Here is a 26354-nt window from a genome sequence, read left to right as displayed (position 1 = left end):
TTGATGCGGTTGCTGTGCGAGGGAGGTGGCTGCATTTACACTGTCGAGCCACAGCAGGAGCAGCAGCAGCAGCCCGAGGGATGACAACATTGGGTGGTTCACACTGAAATACCTCAGCAACAATTTTGATGGAGTTTGTCCGGACGAGAGTTTTTTTTCTCTGTATCAGAAGTAATCTCCATCCACACTATATCGTAACCATTTGCATACACTGGGCATATGCATGCTGATGTTATCAGGAAGCGGATTGTCTACTCTGCAGTTGGTTGCTCAGAAACAGAAAAAAACTCACAACGAGAAACAGCAGCGGTGAAAAATAAGAGCAGGGATTTCTTTTCTTGGACAGATGACGAGGTGCTTCTCCGCTGGTTGCAAAGTCGAAAGAACCAGTCAAGAAGTGAATGCAGGTTACTGTGCGTTGTCTCAAACCTCTGTGTGTGGACGGTAGGTGTAAACGTAGCAGCTGTGATGCGTTTTAAAAACTAAAACGTAGTAATATGGATGCAGCCAAATGATTTGAAGCTTGTTGGCATTTGCAGCTGAACTCGGTAGCCTTTGTCTTCCTGATGTAAGTGAGACCTTATAGTTGTGGTCTGAAGGCCAGCAGAGGAAAGGTCAATGCCTCTGACCCTTCTGAGATTTATCTTGGTCATTAAAAGCTTCCTCTGCAGTCGTCAGCATCGCAGTGTGGTGTTTTGGTGGTGGTTTGCTGTGGCATTGACCCAGTGGTCATCCACCAACAGAGGGAAGGGATAGCAGGATTAGAACGTTTGTCATTGATCTCTTGCTATTAAGAATGTACAATGTCGTGTAACTCAAGCAAACTGGGATCTAGCTGGGTCTTTGTAATCCCTTTCCCCTTTGGTCCAGCCCTTCTTACCATCATGGCGTGACTACTGGTTTGACGGTTGATCTCAAACTGGACAAACCCTATCCCAGAAATATAACACTCAAAGTAGACAACTTAGCAACGGTTTCCCTGGTACACAGTATTCTGTAAACACTGTTACACAGGACTCAACAAGACCTGGAAATAACAGACAGACGTCTGGAGCAAGTATTGCCAATATCCTCCATGTTGGAGCAGGTATTCATATCCCTTCTGCGTAAGATTGGGGGAATTGGAAAGGAACATTCAAGAAATGTCCTCATTAGGTTGCACAGAAATGAAATACAGCACTGAAGGCAACTATACAACTGTATGTGTCTACCACCACCGTATGGATGATTCTAGTAATGCATGTGTGTGTGTGTGTGTGTGTGTGTGTGTGTGTGTGTGTGTGTGTGTGTGTGTGTGTGTGTGTGTGCGTGACAGGCTTATCCATGGCGGTGCATCATCATTCTCTGTACTCGGGTCTGTCTGGGTTTAATGGAGCTCTGGGCTGCATGTCTGTTGGAGGACTCTTCTTCACCTTCAACTGGAGGACCCACCTCTTGGCCATTACCAGTGGTAACAAAAAACAACAACAACAACAACAACAACAACAGCACAAACATAACCAGACGCACATGCTATCTGTTGTTCCAAGTGCGCAACGGCAATTTTAGTGATTCAACTGTGTAGTTTTCTTCGTAGTATACTTCATCATACTGATGATTTGATCATCATTTTCAGGTCTTTATCTTCAAAGCTTGCTTCAATTCATCCCGAATTCTTTCCTGTCTCCTTCTCCCCCTCTGCTTTCCCTCTTGACTTCAGACAAATTGACTAAAGTGTATGCACACACACTCACACACACAGTTGAAATTGCAGTTGGAGCACCATGGACATTAGCGCTGACATGTTTGGCAGGCTGCTAATCTGTTCACATTAGGTAAATTGGTCTTAATTTGATCTTTTTATTGTGTCTATTATGTGGACTAACTGCAAGATATATTGAGTGTAAATGGCTTCTCCTCTGCCTGCAGCCTTTCTCTCTGCATATGCGGACATCGCCCTGGGGAACCTGCTTGGAACTGTGAGTACACACTTTTAGATTTCATTTTAGCTTGAGCTTTGATTTGATTTTGTAGACTCTTGTTAGAATAGCATTGTTTGCAGAGCAATGTCAAGCTTACAGTTGACAAACACTGTGCACTTGTGACCATACACAACGTGATGTCCAGTCGATAAATACAGTATATACTGTATTGCCACACACACACACACACACACACACACACACAAACGATGTACTTGAACCCTTTGTGTCACTTTTCACTCCTTCTTATTCACTATTAAAAAAAAACTCTCTCCCTGCCTAGGTGGGTCTCCCAGCATGCAGTTGGGCAGCTACTCTTACAGCCACACTGATGCTGCTGCTGACCGGCAGTTTAGCGGCATACCGCATCCCCACTGGTCAAGTTATGGCCCCTGAACACAACCTGCACGCCTGCAGCCAACGGGCAGCTGGGAACACCACGGAAAGAGAACGAACTGTTGTGTAGTGTGAGGAGACAGACACACACACACACACACACACACACACACACACACACATAGCCATGTGATCATGATTACACGGACTAGCCTTAACCAGAACTACAAGTAACATACAGCCAAACCTTAATCTAACATTAAAATCACAATTAATTTGGTTTCACAGAATTTGCTCCACAACACATTTACAAGAAGCAATAGCCACACGATTGGGGTCTTTGTGAAAGGGGCTCCTGTGCATCCTAAGGTGCATCAAAAACACGATGCAGGCCGAGCTCGCTCCCACTCCCACGAAGCGCAATCACCCCGCTTGTAATGAACATGTTTGCATCAGAGGGAGAACTACCCTGCTGGACCGCTCCTGGATGACTTTCCAAAACTTCTGTCTCGAGCAGCAGCAGAATACACCCAGACACTGGTGGTGACGGTGTTCTATTGACTTGCAGAGACTGAGGAAGAGATGAATCTGAAGAGTCTGCGAAGACTGGGTGGTGAAGGGGAGGTGGACGGTGCGCGTGTTACAGCAAAGGCAGGGAGAGAATTCATAGAAGATATGGTGATAGGCTAACAAGGCAGGTGTGTAGCAATGCAATTGGATAGATGAGACCAGCTGATGAACAGCTGATTGCTACAACGACAACATGAATCTTGGAGCGCGCACAAGTGAGAGGAGAGGAGGCAGGATGAATGAGAATTCAACTTTGACTGAAGCTTGCATGAGAGTAGTCTTCTTGACTGAAATTATGCCAGAGCTATATTTATGTGTCAAATTGTTTAACTACCTGAGTTATTAAAGTGTGTGTTTCTGCATCAGTTTCAGTTGCATATTGTATTTCCTACTTGGAAAAAACAACCAACCAAGTTAAAGGGGAAAGAAAACATCTTTTAATTGGCATGAAATCAACAAGTCAGTTCGATAAAATCCTTCATCTTTAAAATGACAGTTTTACTGTTATCAATAGAAAAGACAATGAAATTTACAGTTATTAATTTTAACCTTCATTAGTCTGCATAGACACACTAAGTAACACTCTACTGTATTTCACTGTGAAACAAATGTACATGAACCTCAGTACAGGCAGACGACAAGTCATGTGTTTCTAAAATGGACGGAGTGGTCGGCTACTTAGGCCTAGAGTTTGAAGGCAACTCATTATTGTTATTATTATTGTTCTAATTATTATTTTAATGTTTTGTTTTTCAGTGCTTCATGTTGCCTGTGTGTAAAATTTTCGTATATTCCTCATCACCAGACCTATTTGCAAACACACACGTACCCACATACACACACATTTTTAAATTAGACTTTACCTCATGTGGTGTACTACCTGCTGTAACAAACAATGACATCTTGTCTAAAAGTTTTTTTTACATCATGCATTTCTATTTCAGTGCTTTAAGAATCTTTTTTTTTTAAATTATATATATACATAATTCTGGGACTAGACTCTTACCATGAACTACCTCACAGACAATGGTGATGAGGTCGGTAACAAGAAGAGACGTACAAAAGTGCCTTTCAGTCAGTGATTGGTAAAGCTTAATTTTAACCACAAATGGTGGTTGTCATTTTTTCAAGCTGCATTACAATTTTTTTTATAGAACATTCATAGTTCTACATACTTTCAGTTGAAGATCTGATTGTGAGTGCTGTTGTGCTTTTATCGTGTGTGTGTGTGTGTGTGTGTGTGCTTAATTTGTTTGTTTGGTTTGTAATAAAGGCAGAAGGACATACAGTAGCTGTTTTGAGTTGGTATATTTGGCTCACACACACACCATACAAATAAACATATAACATATTCACACTTGAAATGTATCTGACAACTGTGTGAATGTTGAATGAGGGAGATGTATTTATTATTATATCCAACTGAAACAAGTGTAAACTCCAGATAAGTGTGTATGTGTTTGTCTTTGTGTGTGTGTTTTTATGTATGTGTGTGTTTCATGTGTCTTATATGTCTGAATGATTGCTTTCATGCACAGAAATCTGAAAACTTCAATGATTTTTCTGTCTGTTTTCTAATGTGCATGCAGTTGCGTTTTGTCGCATTTTCTCCTAAAGACTTCATAGCTATGATGGACGAGAAAAGCCCAGTAACACATACTCATCAATATTACCACCTTAAAGCATTCCATTGAAATGATTTATGTTGGTGTCAGTGTCGGCACACGTTATCGTACACGCCATGTTTCGTTGATCATGCATGTAATCATTCATCCAAACTAAGCACTGAGTGTAAACAGTGACGTTGTGCCTGGGTCTGGTCTGGTGTCTGCAGACTATTTGGCCAACAGGACAGGAGCAAGAAAATAAATCAATCCTAACTTTTAAGAAAAAAATAAAGTAATTGTCTTTATGAAGCAGTGTTCTTCAGAAGTCTGCTTGAAGAAACAATTAGGAAAGCCCACATTCACTTTCTTGCAGAAAGTAAAATGAGAATTTTGTAGCCATTCTTATGTCTTTCAATGGTTTTTGTGTGTGTGTGTTTTTATGTATGTGTGTGTGTTTCATGTGTCTTATATGTCTGAATGATTGCTTTCATGCACAGAAAACAACCGCGCGCTGCGACTGGAAACGTCACTAGTAAGAGCGCTGACGGTGACTAAAACGTGAAGTTGTAGGTCAGAAAAACAAAACGATGAGCTGAAAGATGCTAAAATGCTCCATGGAGCTGAGGAGAGCTGCGGAGACAAAAACGATTTCTCTGTGGATTCACCTGGTCGCGGCAATCAACCCATTGCAAATGCCAAAATCCATGATCATAGCTATTTAAAAAGAAATTAAAATGATTGAAGATACATGTCGCACAGAGGGAACTTGGGTGCTGCTGTGTTCTCACTCTCTGCTCCCACATCAAATTAGACTCAGGCTCGTAATCCTCAGTCAGGGGCAGAATCCCAGAGGGATTAGCACAACTCTGCTGAAGGTTTACATTCAAGGCTTATTTTACGTTTTGTAAATCCCTCAGAAATATCTGGGTTCACCCCCATTATTGCAACTCAGACTCAAAGAAATCCAGGACTGTCCCATCAGAAAATGAAATAAAAACTTTTGGTTTGTGTAACTGCCTCTGTATCTACTGCAAGTGTCTTCACATATGTGTGTGTGTGTGTGTGTGTGTGTGTGTGTGTGTGTGTGTGTTTTATGTTCAGAGCAGCCTCCCCAGCACCACTCCCTCTCGGCTCCGGGCTTCTCCTCTGAGGATCTCAACGAAGCCCATCTTTGTCAAGAACTCCAGCCTCTGACGGTCTGTCGGCTGCACTTCACAGAACACACCCTGAGAACCTACACGCACGCACACACGCGCACACACACACACACACACACACACACACACACACACACACACACACACACACACACACACACACACACACACACACACACACACACACACACACACACACACACACACACACACACACACACACACACACACACACACGTTCATTAAAAGTTTCTTGCTTTCCAACTTCATCAAAAAAATACACAATATATACTTGTGTTCATACATTTAAATAAGAGATTCATAGATCCTTTACAACTACTGAGCTTAGTGGCGTGAACACATCTTTTGGCAGCATGACATGTGACTCCTGCTCGCATTGATGGAGGATATTAAGTGTTACTTTGACTCTGCTTCACCCTTCCATATTGATGCATGTGGACGTTTTTAACATTTCAGATTGTAACATCATTACCTTCCTTTTGTAGGAACACACACACGCTTACAAACAGTGACTCAATGTTCTGTCTTTACCGTTTGCCTTGAGTGCAGTGAGAAGGGCCGTGAGCAGGGTGCGGCTGACGCTGACGTCCACCAGCTCAGGCAGGGCGTCCAGTCGCAGCTGGGAGGGGAAGTGATAGAGAAGCGAGTCGGGGTACTCGCCCTGGTCTTCCTCCATCAGCTGGATCAGATCCTACACAGAGGACAACGGAGACACAAGCACGTATTCACACTGCGTTGCTGATGATGCGGTGGAACTTTGTCTTGTTGGTGCTTGTTTGAAGGAGAGTTGTGGAAACTCGCATTTGAGTGGATATAGCTATGTTGCTGCAGTTTCCTTCAGTGGCCACTAGATGATACTAATGAGCCATACTTGACCGACTGCACCATACAAACTCATTGGATCAGGGTACTTTCACGTTGCCAGGCAATGTAACACCAACAATGACTTTCAGACTTTCTCCATATTACTTTTATGTATACATTCAAGGCATTGTAACATCAACAGTCTCTGACACATTAACTGTGTTGACCCAAATTGCCTGTCTTTCCTTAATTTCTTTAAAGGTTTTCATTGCATTTGCATTACAGTTTTTAGGTGAGTAAAAGACACATAAGTGCAACTATATGACTAACAAAATACTCATAGTACTTTGTGTTTACTTCAAACACTGGTGTTATTTTCCTATGTGCAGTCAAGCAGGAACAGATGCCCTTCAGATACTTACTAACTCTGTTGCCATTTTGACTTCTGACAAACGATAAGTCCTTCAACTGTGAAGCTTGTTCACCTGTGGCTGCAGCGTGAACGACAGTCATCCAAAGTGGGACTGTCAGCGTGCACCATGACGCACAGAGTGGGCAGATAAATCCTCCCCGCGTGTCAGGGAGTGACTCGCCACCAGTTCCGTTTGGCTCTTTGCCTGAGATCACTGGACCGTTTGTCACGATGGACAACAGCAAAACTGTAACCAACGCTGCGTGTTGCATGTGCGTTATACCGCCCACGCTCAACTACAGTACTTTAATGTAAGGTGCTGTATATTCTGTATAAATGCGTAGTAATCCCTAATCCACCTGTGTGTGTTCCTGCCTCCCAGTAGGTTATTAAATAATCCATCACAGAGGGATCCAGATGGCCTGACTGCAGGTGCTTATATGTCTTTCAATTTGCGTGCATAACTTTACACGTGTGTTAGGTATGAGTGTCTTGTCTGTAAAATGACCAGACTCTTAAACTAAATAGTGGAGTTGAAAAAAGGGTGTTTAATGACTTCTTTGGCCCCTTCCACTCCTCACACTCACCTGTGTGTAGGATTGTGTGTTGCCTCCTTTGGGTGGGTATTTGTCCCTCATGGCAGGGATCCAGTTGGCCTGGCAACGCTTGGCAAACGAGCGGACATCTGAGATGCCCAACACACAGCCACACACACCCAGCTCATCCTCCAGGATGAAGCTATACTCGGGACAGAGCGCCAGGCACGGTCCAAGACATCTACATGTATGGAAATGAAAAGACGTTGCAACTTAAAAACTAGAATCACCGCCTTTTGGTTGTGTCTCCGCCAACCGGTCAAGTTGCAGTTTTACATTAATGTCTGCCCAGATTCATACAGTATATGTAAACAAGACTTTTAAGGAATTTAATAAAAGATATGATTAGATTACGTTTATTTTGTCATAAGGCTATGAATTCTGTGTTGTACGGTCACAGTGGCCTTTAACGACAAAATTCTAATCTGGGTCATCCCTGAGTCGAAGTGAACATTTGTACTTAGTACAAAGAAATTGCTTCACAGCCCTGCTGAGATATCCCGTTGATGAGAGTTGGATGGGTGGACAGACAACCCAAAAACATAATGCCTTTCAGCTCCAGCTGTCGTCAGTGCATAGCATGAAAATATGTGAGTATAGCGATCTAATGTGATATCTATGGTGGAAATGTTGTGAAATGCAGATGACTTTGCCTCACGCCTCCCCTTTTTCTCTCTCACAAACACCTACCGGTCTCCAACGACATCTGGGTGAGCAAAACTGGACTCTTGGCCACCCTGAGTCCTCAGGTGAAGTTGGCGGACCATCCGATACAACTCCAGCTGCACACACACACAAATATACGATCAGTTTGAGAGATTGCTGTGATTTCATGTCTCCGGTTACCCACACCACAGAGAGTCTTGAACAAAAATGTACAGGTGAATGAACTATCAGGGTCCTTTAAAAACTCAAGTTTAATTTTGCATAATTTTCCTGTATAAGGATCCTACTGTGTCGCTGACTCAAAAATCCATACATTTTCTATGACTTTCCATCATCGAGTCGGAGCGTCTGCATGACCTACAAATGTTCTTCCTCCCTGGATTTATGCTGGAACTGTTCAGTTGCCACAGGTGTGTGTGTGTGTGTGTCTGTGTCTGTGTCTGTGTGTGTGTGTGTGTGTGTGTGTGTGTGTGCACGTGTGTGTGTGTGTGCACGTGTGTGCGCGTGTGTGTGTGTGTGTGTGCACGTGTGTGTGTGTGTGTGTGTGTGTGTGTGTGCACGTGTGTGTGTGTGTGTGTGTGTGTGTGTGTGTGTGTGTGTGTGTGTGTGTGCGTGCGTGACTACACACCTTGTCCTTGTTGTGGTAGGGCCTGATGTTATAAAGACGAGAGGTAGGGAAGAGAGGAGGTGGGTGACTGAAGAGTTCACTGCTGCTGCCTATTGGGAGAAGCATCTACACACCACACAAAAACAAACACACCTACATGAGGGAGTTGTGAAACGATTGAACTACCAAGTCAATTATTTGACTTAGACATTTTGAAAAAGATCCATGGAAAATGACATTATCCAAACACGTCCTACCTGCACCTCCCCAGAAATGCCCCCTTTGAACGCCCATGGCTCTGACTCCACGCCCAGTAGGTCCGCTCCAGTGGTCTTCCCACACCCTATCACAGGCAAGAACCAATCAAAGACAATAAAATGCCTGGACAGTTATCAGCTGACATGGAAAATAATCACAGTTACACCTGCTTTATATATTTATGGCAGCATAAAATGTCAGTGTTTTACAGCATTACAGCTCTTTGAGAGATGTTGAAATGCTGAAATGATTCATTTTTTTCTTTAATGCTGCTGCCATAAATATTGGAATCATAACTGTTGGGTTGGTCCCCACTGCACAATTAACAATGGCAGCTCCACTGAGCTGAGAAATGACGACTGAATGTTGAGTGGCAATTTGTCGGGCCGGATTCACGAACTGAGGAAGACTTTGTGCAGCAGAGGCTACTTGCAGTTAGTTTATCCAGGCGACGACAAGGAGACAAAAAGTTTAAGGGTCACGACTACTCACAGTGGAAGCAGTTTCTCCAGGAGCCCAGGGTGGAGCTGTCACTCAACACTCGCCCATCTAAGACAGGGAAGTGAGTGGATGGGGCGGAGTGTATGGCGTCAAACAGTGATTAAGATGAGACGGCAACGCCGAACTAATCTACCTATCCTTTTACATATACTGCGTTTGTAAAGTATACTAAGTTGTGCTATAGTATACTATACTAAAATTCAGTATACTAAGCTATGACATACTAGGAGTAAAGTATAGTTAGTAGGTAGTGCAGTACTACTATAACTATAATAAGCTGTACTATGTTATACTATACTGTACATCCTATACTAAAATTCAGTATACTAAGCTATGACATACTAGGAGTAAAGTATAGTTAGAAGGTAGTACAGTACTACTATAACTATAATAAGCTGTACTATGTTATACTATACTGTACATCCTATACTAAAGTTCAGTATACTAAAGTATACTAGATGTTTAGTACAGGTAGTAGCTAGTATAGTATGACTGGTTAGCTATACCATTGTAAGCTGTGCTATGTTATACTGTGCAATACTAGAGCATTGTATATTGTAGTATACTAGTACTATACAAAATATTATAAAGTTCAGTATACTAAGCTATGATATACTATACTAAAGTATAATCGTAGTGTAGTAGGTAGAACCTAGTATAGTACGACTGGTTGGCTATACCATTCTTTATTATTATTAAACTATACCACACCCCAACACAGTATGCAGCAGGTTAGTACAGTAAAAGTATTGCAGTATGGTCCCTACCCAGCCAGCATATGAAGGCCTTTGCCACCAGAGCCGTGTTCCTCAGGTCCCACACATAAGGGTAAAGGTCATAGAGCACAGCTCTGTTGGCCCCACCCACCACGCTGCAGTGGAGCTGTGCTACGTCCTCACACAGAGACAGGAACCTGGAGGCCCGACCGCGCCACTCATCAACCTGGCGACATGCATACACGCACAGGACAAGGTAATAAGGACAATGCGATTGTGAATTTCGGGCCCTCACATACCGCATAAGTTTATGTTTGACTGAGAAAAGACCCCGATGTAAAGATGTCACATATGCTTCTGCAGAGCAGACACCAACCTTCAGAGGTGCCTTTTTGCTGTTGGCGCTGACAAGGTGGCAGTTTGATTTAAGCCAGGTCAGATCCTGGAGCAGTTTCTGGGCAGACGGGCCGTGTTCATGGGGAAGATAGTGAAGACCAACCAGCAGCCGCACCTGGGACTCACTTAGCAGGCCCTTCCCACCACACAGCGCCCGACCCTGGGCCTTCTGTCCTCGGCATCCCCCTGAGGGTGCACCAGGTCTGGATCCTGGAGGTTCGTGATTGCTTAGGCCAGGCTCCCTCTCCCCCTTAGTGGGTGATGACGGCGGTGAGCTAGAGTTCAGGGGGAAGACGGGGAGTTTGGCCACAGACGAAGTTCCTCTGAATGTAGAGGCCCCTTCAGATCTGTCAGGGGTTTTGCAGCGGGACTGAGCAGAGGAACGATGGTCTGCTCGTGTGCACTGCCGACCTAAAACAATTAAAAAAAAACATACAGTACATTGTTTTAAAACACAAATATAATACTGTGGTTAATAGACTTTTTGTATGGTTGTTTGCTTTGCTGTCAACGGTGCACTGAGAAAAAATGAAGGTATATATTGATTTCATTGGTCCGTTCAAAGATCATGAAAGTGACTGAGCAGCCGACGTGTTTGAGTTCCAAACACACAGGTACAAGCACAGATCCAAATCACAGTCTTTTACCTGCTTGCAGCGGTTGGTTGAGTTCCTCCATCCAATCGTGTAGTGCAGCAGACAGAGCTCTATCAGGACAGTAGTCAGACTCTTCATCTGGAGCAATTACAACATGTGGTTATTATATATGACGATACTAAATTACATTTATTCACACAATACAGAAAACCACTGTCATTGTCAGTCAAGGGGGCAAAACTACCCACACATACTTTTCTTCTAACTGCAATATTCATGCACAGGTATAAAAGAAGAAATGCACCTTTTTTCAGAACACAACTTATCTTGAGTTTGCTGTTTTTATGTTCAAGCTACAGTCAATGGATAAACCGAACTGTGAAAATAACACTTCACACAGTTTCCACAATGTTAAATACAGCACCACACAAAAAAAGAGCCCAGGAATGCAAGTCACGTAAACAAAGGCTGTTCAGAAAAGGAAAATGAATGATCATCTTAAAATGCTGAAGATAAAAGCACTATTGATTGATCGCCAACCTACAACCTCCTTGCTCCAGAGAGAGTGGTTCCCATCATCTTACAGAACATAGGACCCCTCTCCTCTGCTGCTCGCTCCAACCTTCGCAACTTAGGTGTAATCTTTGACCATTCAACACTATTTGACACCCATGTCAAGCAGCTGACCAGATCCTGTTACTCTCGCCTACGCAACATCAGCAAACTAAGATCCATAATCTCGAACATGGAACTTGAAATGCTCACACCTGCTTTCATCTCATCTCGCATCGACTACTGTAACGCTCTATTCTCCTCCCTCAGTATATCTTCTCTTGACCAACTTCAGGTCGTCCAAAATGCCGCCGCACGTTTGATAAGTAAGATAAACAGACGATCCCACATGACCCCGGTGCTCGAATCAATTCACTGGCTCCCTGTCCCATTCAGGATCCAGTTCAAAATTCTTACTCTCACCTACCAAGCTGTATATATCATATATATCTGAACTGCTGCACCCGTATAGTCAACCTCAATCCCTCAGATCAAACTTAATAACCTGCTTTCAGTTCCATACACTCGCCTTAAGACTCGTGGTGACCGAGCATTTGAATCAGGGGCCCCTAAGCTATGGAACACCCTACCAATCGGCCTACAGTCTGCTAGTTCCGTGACTTCTTGACTAGCTTTAAGGTAACTTGGTATGTAACAGCCCCATAATTTTATTTAATTATATTTTTTTATTTCTTTTTTTTATTTTCACTGCTTTTATTGTGTTCGGTAATTGTACAGTTTTTATTACTCGTATTACTATTGCTGTGTAGAGCACTTTGTGACTTGTGTCTGTGAAAAGCGCTATAGAAATAAACTTATTATTATTATTATTATTATAACTCTTCCTACTCCAGACAGTAGATGTTACTCTTGTTTTGTAGTATTTTTGTCAAATTTGAACCACACTAGAAATCAAAGTTAAATCCCGACCACACGAAAACACTGCATAAAGTAATTAGTTCTCATACTACCAACACTCTGTCCTCCTCCCTCTCGTGGAATCATTAAAATGTATTATTAAATTATTCCTCCATTTCCATCCACATCATGCCCTTCATCAGTTTTCTCCTCCCCTAACTGACAGCGGCTCTGCCTTGTTTCTCCGCTCTTCTCATTTCTTCCTTCATCACACAACACAATCACTCCTCCGTCGCCGTCTCTCCCTCCACTTAGTCTTCAGAAAAACATCACACGCCACAGTGGTTTCTCCTGCACTTTTCTTTCTTCTTTCTTGCTCTGACTGTATTTTCAAGTCTGTTTTACTGTCAGGGTAAATTAAATACAAAATAATATGAACCAAATGTCCAATTGAGGTTATGCAAGGGCTCCATCATTATAGAAGTCTGTCACAAAGTCTCACAGTATGCCGTACTTTAAACAATAGGATTGCACTTTTAACTGTTTCTGTCACTTCACTTTGAGAGAGGATGAAGATGAATGAAACTGGTGCAGCTCAATCACATCGAGAGGCTTTGTCCAGGACAACAGCTGGAGCTTTTAATCCTCCGAAGTTCATTTAGACGTTGAGTAATATTAGATACAAATTTCGTCTGGTGGTTAAAATTGTGTTTGCTGCCCAGCAACGCTGGCTTATTAAACATTTCTGCGGAAGCAACGAGACTAAATGTACATGGCTGTTGTCTGGCAGAGCCAATATTCCTTTATTAACTTGGGACATCTCCTGTCTCATACTCCCGCCTCCCATCTGCCTTCCTTCAGGGCCCCCCTCACCTTTCCTCTCCTCCTCCCCAGCTCTGTGCCAGCTCCCCAGCGTATGCAGCGGGATATAGTTGGCTTCAAACTCGCAGTTAGGGTTGAGCAACAGGCCCCTGAGGTGGCTCTTCAGCTGAGGCTCTCGGCCCTTGAAAGGCCCCAGGAAGAGACGCCTGGAGTCATAGTCATTGGCGTGCAGATTGTCCCAGATGAGCGGAGGGCGCTGCAGGACAGACTCCACCTCCGCCAGGCAGTCTGCAGACAGCTTCCTAGAGATGACCTTACTGCCTGTGGGACCAAGACGGGGGGGGAAGATTTTGAGATACAGGCAAATCTGCGAGAGACAACATCATGGAAGTACTTCTGTTTTCCTAATTCAGTTTCCTACAGTGAAAACCTTTCAGACAGTTGGGAAGACCCAGTCCATTACAAAAAGGTTGCAGATCTGAAGAAATAAAGGTCCAGGTACAGTATAAGACAACAATGCCAAAGTAGTTCAAAAGTTTGCCAGCTAGGTCGCAAAATTTGCCACGTGACATATTTTCCTCTGCCTTTATTTTGACATATTTTACTAATCAAGTTAACTTCATACTGACCAATTAACTTTGTATTCGTTTCTCACCTGTCCATATTACTGTGATGTTGTTCAGAAGGTCCTCTCCAACAGTCTGCAGGTAGGGAGACTTAGACACACTGGGAGAACACAGAGCACCACAGTATTCTATAGGGAGAGGGAGCGAGTCACATTTATTCATGAGGATTAATGAGCAGTTTTATGAAATCCTGTAGATCACACATTTCCGCCTCGAGTCCTACCTGTCGGGCAAAAGAGGAAGACGGGTGGTTCCCCCAGGAACCGATAAATCTCATTGGTTACATTGACCTGAGCATGGGCGAATGAAGAGAAGGCCTCACTGTCGGCCTGACACATGGAGTGATCGATGTCGTCAAACAGAATGGCAAAGGCCTGGCAACCCAGGTCTGATACCTAGAGAGAGCGAGAGAGAGAGGAGTTTATATATGAGAGATTGAAGAAACAGAGGGTCAAACCATGAAACGATTACATTTCAGTTGTATCGATTATCTTATTGCATGTTTAAATACCTGTCTCAGCTTGCGTTTGAGCAGTGTCAGGTCACAGGAAGAAGAGAAGACGATATCCTGACCAGGAGAGAGGGCGTAAACAAACCTCAGGCCTCGAGACTGGGCCTCCACTATGAGAGTACGCAACTGAACTGAGAGGAGAGAAAGAGTCTTGGATTTAAAATTCTAGGTGAGACAAAAATGAGACACTTTGGCATCAAATGAGCATAAAATGTAAAAAAAAAAAAATGTATTGCACTCCTATAACATTGTCAGACAAACAGTTTGTTAAAAATTTGCGTACACAGTTGGATGAATGCTCTGATACAAAGATGGACAAATGGGTGAACAGGATGTCCTTACCCTCCTCTTCAGGAGAGTAGACTTCTCTCCACAACAGTCTGTGCTTTAGGTCATCTTTGGGACCATACAGGTACGTGTTCAACCCCCAATGTTGCATCCTGGTGGACAAAGACGAGGACAAATTGCTAAATCTGTGAATCAGGAACACGATGTCTACAAAAAGACATTAAAAGATGGTTTTCAATTTCACATATCAAACTTTCATGTAATGACAACTCGATGCAAAAGACGCTTTGTTGAAATGAAGCTTTGGTTTCTTTTCTATTACAAAATCATTTCTTTATCAAGATCAAAGCAATATTCAATAATTTATTTGATTATAATTTTTTATTTCATTCATACATTTCACTTTTGAATCAACTACAGTTTTTTTTGTAGGAAAAAGTTATGAGAACCTGAGGGAGACAACAGCCTGGAAGGACTTTTGTTTTCCCTAATTCAATTTGCTAAATTGAAAACCTCTTGGAAAGTTGGAAGGAAGAACCAGTCCACCATGAAAAGATTGCAGATCCAAAGGAACCATTTACAAATGAAGCAAAGTAAACTCCAAGTGAAGTATAAGAAAAGAATGCCGAAGCAGTTTAAAGGTTTGCCAGCTGGGACACTAAATTTGCAATAGAATTTGCAACGTGACACATTTGACTAATCAAATGACAAGTGACAGAAGAAAGTGTGCATGTCTGTGTTACATTCTGCTTGATTTAAATAATATATCATTTGTTCTGTAAATATTTTTGTAAATATTATTTACTTTGATGCAAAGTAATTATATTACTTTGCATCAATTATATCACTTGTCAGGTTCGACTCCTGGAGAGGCAGTGAATGAATGAGGCAAGGGGGGAAAAAACAACAAGCAGCAAGAAAATAGATCCAGTGTATCGATCGTGGCGCTCCATGGCCAGTTCAGTTACAGGAAATGACCTCCTGAATTATAAATAGAGCATACTACTAGGAGTGAAACAACAGCTACATCAGCAAACACGCATGCACGCCCGCATGCACGCACGCACGCGCACACACACACACACACATACACACACACACACTCTCTCTTTCTCTTTTTCTGGACATGGACCAGGTCTTGTCTTTCGTGTCATTTATGGGAGGACTGTGTTCTCTCTTTCTCTCTCTGCTTCATTTCCTGGACAGATGGTATGTAAGTCGCATCCACACAAATTTTTCACACACACACACACACACACACACACACACACACACACACACACACAATATAATAATGTACTGTAGACACATCCACAGCCAGCACCACTCTTCCAAACTTATGCAACACTCAGTATATGAATTTTGCCTACACCCCACACTTGAGTCGAAAAAAGCAGATCTATAAATAAACCTGGAGCCCACACGCTCAGCTGCTGCCACACTAACAAAGTTTGGAAGTCCGATTCATCCTCGCAGCATCTTCATGAAGCAGCTGCATCTGTAGCGACAGACAACACGCACACTGAAGCGCACGTCTCGTGAAAAGGAAAACAAGTTTAGGGACATATTATAGTGACTTTATCCTGGTTAAAGACTGTATGTTGGATGTTATGATTGTATAAAATTATGATAATAGGAACAGAAATGCTGCAATGTAACGTTTTGATCTGTATATTTAAGAACAGAGGAGAGCATAAGGCAGAGGGAACATCTTATCTCTGGGGAGGACTCTGGGGAGGACGACTGTTACTATTGGCTGCGGAACTACAAAAGTGTGTCACAGTTCCCAACGGATTTATGAGGTTCCACTCGTAGATCAGTGTATCACCGAGAATTAATTGGTTCCTTTATAACATTAAGGTATAAACATGACTCAATGTTAATGCCTGCAGATGCTTTAAATGGCTCGTTGACTGAAATATCTCTTTGTACTTCCCTGTAGTTCACTGTGATGGAGATGCCTGTGAGCTGATTCAGGCTCAAAGAGTGCGTCTCCCTTTGTGAGCTGGTGAAACTGTTAATGGCAAATGCTGCAGCGGACTCAGTGAATAGCTTCCTTTGTGCTGTTGGGTCAAAGGACCCTGTTTGCTTTATACGTTGTCATGATGCTTCGGTGGCTGCACGGTGGTGTAGTGGTTAGCGCTGTCGCCTCACAGCAAGAAGACGTTAGGTTAATTGGAGACTCTAAATTGACCGTAGGTGTGAATATGAGAGTGAATGGTTGTTCGTCTCTGTATGTGGCCCTGCTATAGGCTGGCGACCTGTCCAGGGTGAACCCCGCCTCTTGCCCAATGTCAGCTGGGATTGGCTCTAGGCCCCCCACGACCCTTAAATGGATAAAGCGGTAGGTGATGGATGGATGGATGGATGATGCTTGGGTCCCATCTGCAAAAGAGAGTCCAGCCCTGAACCAGTACTGGTGAATAATCTGTGGCCAACACTGACTCAGCAGCTCCCTGGTGTGAAAGTCTCTACATGGAAAAAAAACAAAACAATGTTTTTGCTATGTAAAGGATATAAAGAGCTTGGAGCTCCGCGAAACTTAACTCACTAAATGGTTAAGTGGACACAATTCTCTACAAACTGTTTAAATAAATTATCTACAGTAGAGCTACAACAGTAAATCGATTAGTAATCGACTACTTAATTAATCGCCAACTGTTTTGATAATCGATTCATCGTCTCAAGTAGTTTCTATGAAAAATAAAGTCAAAATTCTCTGATTTCATCTTCTTAAATGTGAATGTTTTCTGGTTTCTTTGCCCCGCTATGACAGTGAACTGAATATCTTTGGTGTGAGGACAAAACAAAACATCATCTCAGGGTTTGGGGAAACACAATCATCATTTTTCACCATTTTATGGCAATTTTTGGACAAAACAACTAATCGATTAATCGAGAAAATAATCGACAGATTAATCGATAATGAAAAAGTCATAAGAATTCATTCTCTGGGCACCATGAAGCTCAGCACAAAATTTCAACACAATCTGCATCAATCAGATTGCTGTTCAGACACTTCCGTCTGGACCAAATTCAAACAATATCTATGGCATACTGTATTTGATCCTCTGTCTCTGCCCTTGCACCATGACAAAATCTGCCCCCTCCCTCGCCCCCTCCTGTCATCCATGGTCGAGCCACAGGGCTGAGGATGAGCCTGCCCTTTGCTATAGTGTCATTCTGTGTCAGTGATCTTTCTCCCTGCTCTGCCTGGTGCTGAAATAAACGTGTGCTCTGCGGACACAAAAGCATCCGCTCTGACAAATCTAACGATGACATGTGCACCTGTGGTCACACAACGCACATACAGAACAGTACAGTGCATGCAGGGTTGAAGACGAACGCCAGGTTTACTAACAGTTTATAAAAGTGGTGACAGACTTACCATTGGAAGAGGACTTTCCTCTGATCCATAGACCAAGGCCTGCCATAGAATCCTGGAGTGTAAAAATAACAATCACATGAGTGTAGACATGTCACATTACTGATGCAGTGGCTGAAGCTGCAAATCCCTCACATAAAATGACACCTTATTAACATCTCTTACAGTACTGATTAGTTCTACAAAGTCATGCAGGGGATCTGCTTCCATAAGTTACTATTATAAACCGTAATCCTTTTCTACATATGACATGGTAGGCAGGTACGTGTAAGCCCTGAATCAGATATGAATCTTTTACTCGAAATCTTATCTTTGCAGCAAATGTTAATTTCCCATACTTTTCATGTTCAGTTCAGACAGATATATGCATATTCACTGACGATGCACTTGAACAAAATGCATCCACCTTATTTTTGAATGGATAATAGATGCTCCGCGAAACAATGATGGCCTATACTAGCATTATGCCTTTTACAGTTCCATGTACTGTTTTTCAGTTCATATGCCGCTCTGGTGCATTTATGACATTACAGCTACTGTACTGTATGTATGGGCATATACGTAGAGCAAATGAGCTCTGCTCTCAGCTTATGTACTTGGTCACATGCCCTCTGTGTTTGGCAGAGACATTATTCATCTCCAGCTGCAGTCTTTGAGAAATAAGAGCCATCCCAGGGTCCTTCTCCCACCTTTGTGTTTTTGAATAAGTTAGCAGTGCAAGTGTGTGTGTGTCGTCAGTTTCTATTTCATTTTCGGCAGTAATTATTTTGTGTGTGCCGCTCTGTTATTATCTTGGCATTATTATTATTATCATTATTATTATTATTATCATCATCACTACTGCTAGTGTGGTCATTTTCCCCTCTTCACTACCACATCCAACATAATCATGTCCAATGTTAATACTCCGGAATGATATTTATTGAGGTCCTCAGATTGTCTTCTTCTTCTTCATGGTTTCCTCGCATTGTTTCATCATCATTGCAGCCTCCTTTATCACATCCTCTATTACAGTAGCGGTTTCCAACTACATTATCATCATTACTGCCATGTAATCCCAAAAACATCATCACAGCCTACAGTCACATCATCATCAGCATCAGCATCATCACAACCATCTTCACCTTGACGGTCATTATCATTCTCAACATCATCAAAGCATCTTTGTTTCCAATCATAATTCTATTCATCACCATTAGAATCATCATCATCATCTTCTTCTTCATCGTGCCTTCGAACCCAGACATTGCTGGATGCTTTTCAACGCCTGATCTCCACTTCAAGCCTGACTGATCACCACCACATCATTTCATTAAGACCTTTCCATCCGACCAACGTCAGGCTTCATGCACACATCAGCACTCCCACGCCCCTTCTTACAATAGGTGGCAAAACGGTGGGTTGCAAATGTAGGTCAGACGGTGGTATATTCAAAATCACTGCGAGGTAAGGTGGGGGGGGGGACACATGAGCAGACTGGAGGTTACGTACCTTCCACTACCCCACAAAGAAACGGATTCCTCTTCTCCATCCTGTCCTCAGCCCCCGCCGCCTCCGGTCGGCCCCTAAATGAGCGAGGGAAGACGAGATGCTCTCCCCGTCCGTCAGCCTAGATTCCGGGGATATTCTTCATGCTTCCCCTCGATCTGCCTCCTCCTCCTCCTCCTCTTCCTCTCACTCAAGTCCCTCTCCTTCGCTGGAGTTCTCGTGCTGCGTTCAGGTGCTCAGCGGAAACTCCCAATTGCGAGCACCGCAGCTGTAAACTGCGGGTACAATACGAACGAGTCATTTCTTTTGCCAGAGTTACTTCTCTTTGAGTTGTTGTTGTTGTTGTTGTTTTTCAACAACATTCTGCCAGAGATGTGCATATTTGTTGTTGCGAACTAAATTAAGAAAGCTCACATTTTTTAAAAGAAGGGTTCAAATTAGGTTTGAACTATAATAATAAATAGGGCAATAAAACAATACAGCGTGCTAGAATAAAGACACAACGTGTACATTTTAAAGACCTCTTATGAAATCATTGCGTTGCACGAATATTACTACAGCAGAAATCCTGTCAAAATCGCAAACCACCGTACTCCACAAAAAGCAATTTTGTGGAGTACGTTCCATACACAGACACATCGCTGCTATTTGGACACAGCAGGGAAAAGGCCCGGATGTAGCTCGTGTTGGTATTAACAAGGGCTGAGTTCCATTCATCTTGTATTAACAAGGGCTGAGTTCCATTCATCTTGGGCCTGGTGTTGTGCCCCGCTGCTTCGTGGGCCTGGCTCGCCTGGCTCGCCTGGCTCACCTGGAGCGGCATAATGGAACAGCGCCGACGGTGTGACGGGGGGAAATGGCGCCACGATGCAACTCAACGTCCTGGAGGAGGATTAAAACCTTCAGTTGTAAAGGTACAGCGTCGCCACGCACCTCCACCTGCACAGACCGTCCTCCTCGTGCCCTCCAAGTCGCGCTCCGTCACCAACTCCTTGGCTAAGGATCAGCTAATGGGTTTCCCCCAACTAGCTTAACATAGATGCTAACTTTGTGAGCTATTCAGTGGCGTACCTTGGTGTAGAGGAGTTACACGTAGTAGTTTCATTCTGTGTTAATAGAAACATTTTGAGTAATACAACTAATGTTGTTTTCTTTCTTTAATATGCATATTTCAAGGTTTTTCTTTGTCAAAGTTTGGCTTGATCTTATCCCATATTTGTACTCTGGATTTTAATTGGAATGTTTTTGGTTATGGATTGTTACTGTCCTATATTTACATTCAATGGGCATAGATTGTAAATATACTATAGGGAGCCATTGAAAAAGAAAAACTTATAAACTTAAATATGCATAATGAAGCAAAAATGCTCACTGATGAGGATGCAAAGGGATTTGCCCATCTTTTGCACAAAAAAACAGCTGTGAAAGTTGGGAGAGGATTTCACAGACACATGAGAGTCGGTGTGGTGTCAGTACATTTATAAGTGAGTGAGCTATTGAGAAAGAAAACCTTTAAAACAAATATATTGTTTTTTTATTCACTGTCATTCTGTATAATGGCAGTGGTTTCAATTTTTTATTTGTATAGCGCCAAATCACAACATACATTGTCTCAAGGCACTTTGCCTAGGTCAATACCATTGTGTGTAAACAGTGTCACAGCTCGTGTCAATCAGATTTGTTTTTGACATTCATGTGTCTAAAACCAAAAAGTTATTGATTTCAGATTTTTTCCGGTTGCCGTGAAGGCAACCGTGCTCTCTCTGGGTCTCATGCCATGCAAGATGGGCAAGGTGTGTGTGTGTGTGTGTGTGTGTGTGTGTGTGTGTGTGTGTGTGTGTGTGTGTGTGTGTGTGTGTGTGTGTGTGTGTGTGTGTGTGTGTGTGTGTGTGTGTGTGTGTGTGTGTGTGTGTGTGTGTGTGAGAGAGAGACACACACACAGAGAGACAGAGCACAGGAGTGAGTGGCTTGATAATCCCACTCTGACTTAATGTGTCACATTATGTAATGAATTCACTGCTATATTCATAATGCTTTCCAGAAAACCATTTCAAAAGCTGTCAGTATAATAAGCATAACTCTGCATCTTATGCTCAGGCCAATATACTAATCTGACCTACTTTCTGTCTGGTTTATTGTAGTATTGCGTTGAAGCACTTTTTTGTTAAGACCTGTTGCTGTTGAGGACTTAAAATTATTTTGTGGACTTTTTAATATTCAGTTTGGACTTGTTTTTTGGATTTGAATTTAAGTTCTTTGGAATTTCGGGTTTGTAATCTCCTTGTTTTGGGAAATTTGATTTGTACGTTTGGATTTTTGGATTTCTATTACAGTTGTTTGGATTTTTACCTTTTTAGTTCTTTTTAGTTTTAGTCTTTGGTCCCCTACTTGAGTTTTTCCTATTTGCAACTTGAGTTGTTTTTTTGTTTGGATCCCCTGCGTTTCTTTTTGCCTGACCATCTGCCTCAGACAAAAGACCATAAGCTTCTTTTTTAACTCACCTTTCTTTCTACCTGCATAGTCTGTGGTCTGCAATTTGGGTCCTGTTAACTTTAAAGCTCAACATTTTTAAACACAATTTAAACTTACAATGATATTGCGTTGTAATATTTGTGATTGTAGCCTAACAAATACATTTGAGAATCATTGAGAATATTGTAAGTAGGCCACTGTGTAAATCTGACTGTGAGCACCCCTTGCTGGAATTAAATTCAATTACAGTGGGTGAAATGATGGCAGGTCAGCCATCAGGTCTGGCCAATGAAACTGAGAAAAAGTTTTCAGTAAGTCCACAAAACAACCTTATGTGTTCGGCAACATGTGAGATTTTGAAAGAAAAAATTTACAGAGAACAGTTTTACTTAATGCACTGCACGTAGCTGATACAGTTGCAGGGATCAGTCTCTCAAAACCAATATGCATATTAAGATGCTTATCTAATGCTGGTCAAATCCTGTGTGCAAATACATACTGTGCATCGTGCTGTAATTTGTTTATGTCAGTATGAAATAAAGGAGTGCTGTCAGTGTCAAATGTGACTGGAGTTTATTCAGGTACTTCCTTGTTGTCGGTCAGTGCATTTCAAAGCAGCACACAGACCATACTATTTTACAATACAAAAAAAAGCTGGACAAAACAAACTGAGTAAAGGTAAGACTTTCTCCTCCCACCTCGGAAACACCATGTTGGTTATAAAGCTCCATGGGGGAATAAGTCCCAGAGGGAGTGGTAACAGCAAAACCAGGAGGACTTCGGCGCTATACCAGTGTTTGCCTTTGCTACCTCAGAGGTCAAGTTTCACGTTGAGCAACAAGGTAAGTGAAACAAATAGATGTTTAAGCCTTTTTATTAAACAAAAAACTGTTACTTCAGGGATGTTTCTGCTTTGTCTTGTGCCAGGCCATAGACGGTGGGGGGGTGTGTGTGTGTGTGTGTGTGGGGGGGGGGGGGGGTGGTATATAAGGGAGTCATTTTTGAAGCCATCTCCTTCTGGGGTGCGCAGTCATTCATCACAGACACACTCAGGTTGACGAATTACTCTGGGTGGAAAGTAGCATGCTTGTTAGTATTTGGATTTTGAAATGAAGCTTAGAGTTTCTGAGAGTGAATGAGAAGCTGAGTCATGACCATGCAACTGGACTTTGGCCACCGGGCTGCTGTGAATTGTTCAAAGTTAATGATAAAGTTCAGATGTTTCTTGCTGTCACACAACTACTTTTAGTGCCTGCATTAACGAGAAAAAGATATTCAGTGGTTATGCCTTTATATAATGTGATCGATAATGTTACCAAAATATATTTCCTCTTTGACTCAGAATGTAAATAATGATTCATTTCTCCTTCATAATCCGCTCATGTAATTCTCAGGTCATGGCTTCCCCCAGTGTTCTCCTGTCAGATGTGCAGTTCCAATGTTGCATCTGTCTGGATGTTTTCTCCGAGCCCGTCTCCATCCCCTGTGGTCACAGCTTCTGCTTCACGTGCATCACATCACACTGGGGTGAAAGCGTTGCCATCAGCTGTCCCAAATGTCAGGCGGCCTTCGAGGGCCGTCCGGAGCTTTGTGAGAACTATTTTGCCAAGGAAATGTCTGAGCAGATCCGAGTAAGAAGGCAGAATGGCATCATGTCAATCGTGGAAAAAAGCATATATTGTGATCCTTGTGTCGGGAAACAAGCAAAGGCCTTGAAGTCCTGCCTCGTGTGTCTGACCTCATATTGTGAGAGTCACCTGGAGCCTCACCTGAGAGTTGCCACCTTGAAGGCTCACAAGCTCATTGAACCTGTCACAATGCTGGAGAACAGGATGTGTAAAAGGCACAGTCGGCTCCTGGAGCTGTATTGCAGGAGCGACCAGAGGTGTGTGTGTGTGCTGTGCACCGAGAGCGACCACCGCTGTCACGACACCGTCCCAGTGGAGCGTGAGAGTCAGGAGAAGAAGGTGAGGTCCTGAACTCCTCATCATCATCACTGTGACATAATTGTGACTGTGGCAGTTTTTAGACGGGGATATCAGTTTTGCTTTTGATTCCTGTTGTTGGGACGTTCAGGCTCAGATGAAAAGGATCGAGGCGCATGTTCAGCAGATGATCCAGGACCGGCTGCAGAAAGTGGAGGAGATCAAACACTCAGTGGAGCTCAGCAAAGTTAGTTGACATAAGGTCACAGAAGAAATGAACTGGATGTTTTCTGTAAGACAACTGGGCAATTGTGACGCCCAATATGACTTTTGGACCCCATATGCAACAATGGACTTTAATTTGTCCTTATTCATTGTCTCCAGAAAAACTCAGAGAGGGACATCAAGGAAAGCGTGGCGGTCTTCTCTGCCCTGTTTCGTTCCATGGAGAGAATCCAGGCTGAGCTGGTGAAAATGATCCAGGAGAAGCAGACGGCAGCAGAACAGAGGGCAGCGAGGCTCTTCACAGAGCTGGAGCTGGAAATCACTGAGCTGGAGAGGAGGAGAAGTGAGATGGAGCAGCTTTCTCACTCTGGGGACCACCTCCATCTTCTGCAGGTCAGGATTCGACCCACCGCAGCATGATGGGCAGTCCGAGTAATTGTCATCATGAGCATGGACAAATATTAGGAGATTTTAGTTTGATCATTCCTCATTCATCTCCTGTCAAATTGTCTTGTCATCTCTGCTTTTAAGCCCATTCTATCTTATTTGACCTATCATGTCAGAGGTTTCCAGCTCTGAGTCTTCCTCCCTCCGCCAAAGCCTGCTCCGACGTCATTGTCCATTCACACACATGTTTGGGGGATGTAAGGAGAGCGCTGGCAAAGTCTGAGGAGCAGCTCCGGTTGGCTCTGAAAAAGCTTTCCATTCAAGGTCAGCTTGTAGAAATATTCCTCATTCCTCTGCGCCACAGGACCACACTCTGTAACAGCAGCAATTAAATACTCGCCGTCACCGATCACAGCTTGAATACATGAATGCTGTTTTTCTCATTTTGGTTCATATGTTCTAATTATCTCACAGAGCACGAGGAGATACAGCAGTGTGCGGGTATGTCTGACATCAGCAAATGATTTAATTTTATATTTATTGCTTAATGAATTTCCAGAACAGTTAATTCATTACCACAATCTAAGTGATGAATTGTTTCAGTTATAGTTTTGGTTTATTGATGGATTTATTTTGTCAGCCATAAAAACATAGCAAAATTTCACTTCATCCTTTCATAATTTGTCTGTGCACCTTGTTTACTGCGCATGATAGTTATATCGATGCAACTGGATATTACCTGTATTACCTTATAAACTGTGTCTGTCTACCAGTTGATGTTCATCTGGACCCGAGGACAGCCAACCCCTGGCTGGTACTGTCAGAGGATGGGAGACAGGTCTGTGATGGAGATGCTGAACAGAAACTGGTGGACGCACAGGAGCGTTTCGACACTGCACCATGTGTCCTCGCCACCCAGGTACATAAAGATGTGGCTCGGACGTGTTTGTCCCTGTTTGAATATAAGGCCTCTCTGTTTCACATTCTCAGGAATGACCAGTGATCTGACACGATCTTGCTGTACAGGGTTTCACCACAGGGAGGCACTACTGGGAGGTGGACGTGGGAGACAAGAGTGCGTGGGACTTGGGTGTAGCTCAGCAGTCAGTCAACAGGAAAGGTGTGGTGACCCTGTGCCCAGAGGACGGCTATTGGACTGTTTGCCTGAGGAAGGGCAGTGAGTACAGGGCATGTGCGGGAAAGGCAGAGCTGTTGTGTCTCTCTCAGAGGCCGCAGGTGGTTGGGGTGTTTGTGGATTATGAGGATGGGACGGTGTCCTTTTACGATGCAAAGGCCCAGTCACACATCTATTCCTTTAAACAGTTCCAGTTCACTGAGGCCATATTTCCATTTTTTAACCCAGAAATGAGTGACAGCGCCGACAACAAATCACCACTCATCATCCGTCCTGTCAGTGGAGTCGAAGGAAGCCGGGATTTAGATGCTGTAACCATATGATGTAAAATGTATATTCACTGTCTTGTTTTCATCCCAAGATTTTTCTATTTTAAACAATTTAAAACTGTTTGTGTCATCTGAAACACTGTCCCCCATAATCATTTGTACAGAGATATGATCCCTCCCTCAATAAACTTTTAATTGTTTAATTGG

General features: G+C 43.0%; 3 protein-coding genes across 9 annotated transcripts in view; 2 read left to right on the top strand and 1 right to left on the bottom strand.

Moving 5' to 3' along the window:
- The window catches only part of si:dkey-183c6.7 (urea transporter 2), a 19015-nt gene extending 13296 nt beyond the window's left edge, over positions 1–5719 (top strand). For 2 of the 5 annotated variants that reach the window (XM_035625752.2, XM_035625755.2), the window contains exons 6-8: positions 1316–1450; positions 1909–1958; positions 2245–3232. In XM_035625752.2, the coding sequence (XP_035481645.1) occupies positions 1316–1450; positions 1909–1958; positions 2245–2427 (368 nt within the window). In that variant the 3' untranslated portion in view covers positions 2428–3232. Of the gene's footprint in view, positions 1–1315; positions 1451–1699; positions 1815–1908; positions 1959–2244; positions 3233–5580 lie in introns of those variants that run through there. The other 3 variants (XR_004790176.2, XM_035625754.2, XM_035625753.2) reach the window with 3 other exon arrangements.
- si:dkey-183c6.8 (protein O-GlcNAcase) lies at positions 3497–21025 on the bottom strand. Its single transcript, XM_035625741.2, has 18 exons — positions 20546–21025; positions 19738–20009; positions 18250–18301; positions 14916–15013; positions 14574–14704; positions 14286–14457; positions 14092–14190; positions 13488–13757; positions 11256–11342; positions 10589–11019; positions 10264–10438; positions 9488–9544; positions 8995–9080; positions 8759–8863; positions 8155–8246; positions 7456–7645; positions 6184–6343; positions 3497–5708 (listed from the first exon to the last, which is right to left on the bottom strand). The coding sequence occupies exons 2-18, from the start codon at positions 19775–19777 to the stop codon at positions 5572–5574; spliced, it is 2382 nt and encodes a 793-aa protein (XP_035481634.1). The 5' UTR covers positions 19778–20009; positions 20546–21025; the 3' UTR covers positions 3497–5571.
- On the top strand, positions 20511–26354 carry btr33 (bloodthirsty-related gene family, member 33). 3 transcript variants are annotated; one of them, XM_047329823.1, is made up of 10 exons: positions 20511–20648; positions 22932–23048; positions 23601–24173; positions 24283–24378; positions 24516–24749; positions 24920–25067; positions 25218–25244; positions 25517–25662; positions 25770–25920; positions 26107–26354. In XM_047329823.1, exons 1-10 carry the CDS (start codon positions 20559–20561, stop codon positions 26199–26201), a joined length of 1677 nt encoding a protein of 558 aa, XP_047185779.1. In that variant the 5' UTR covers positions 20511–20558; the 3' UTR covers positions 26202–26354. The 3 variants fall into 3 exon arrangements, with proteins under 3 accessions (XP_047185779.1, XP_035481637.2, XP_035481638.2); XM_035625744.2 differs by having other exon boundaries at positions 20516–20648; positions 25770–26354; XM_035625745.2 differs by lacking the exon at positions 22932–23048 and having other exon boundaries at positions 20517–20648; positions 25770–26354.

Source organism: Scophthalmus maximus, chromosome 2, assembly GCF_022379125.1.
Source record: "Scophthalmus maximus strain ysfricsl-2021 chromosome 2, ASM2237912v1, whole genome shotgun sequence".
Classification (NCBI taxonomy): Eukaryota; Metazoa; Chordata; class Actinopteri; order Pleuronectiformes; family Scophthalmidae; genus Scophthalmus; species Scophthalmus maximus.
This window is presented reverse-complemented; position numbering and strand designations above follow the sequence as displayed.

Coding starts and splice junctions, on each gene's coding strand:
- si:dkey-183c6.8 (XM_035625741.2), bottom strand. CDS start 19,777: ATGGAGAAGAGGAATCCGTTTCTTTGTGGGGTAGTGGAAG. Junction 18,302..19,737: donor TCTTTGTGGGGTAGTGGAAG/GTACGTAACCTC, acceptor TTTACACTCCAG/GATTCTATGGCAGGCCTTGG. Junction 8,864..8,994: donor GCATTTCTGGGGAGGTGCAG/GTAGGACGTGTT, acceptor TGTGGTGTGTAG/ATGCTTCTCCCAATAGGCAG.
- btr33 (XM_035625744.2), top strand. CDS start 20,559: ATGGAACAGCGCCGACGGTGTGACGGGGGGAAATGGCGCCACGATGCA. Junction 24,750..24,919: donor ACCACCTCCATCTTCTGCAG/GTCAGGATTCGA, acceptor CTATCATGTCAG/AGGTTTCCAGCTCTGAGTCT. Junction 25,663..25,769: donor CATGTGTCCTCGCCACCCAG/GTACATAAAGAT, acceptor CTTGCTGTACAG/GGTTTCACCACAGGGAGGCA.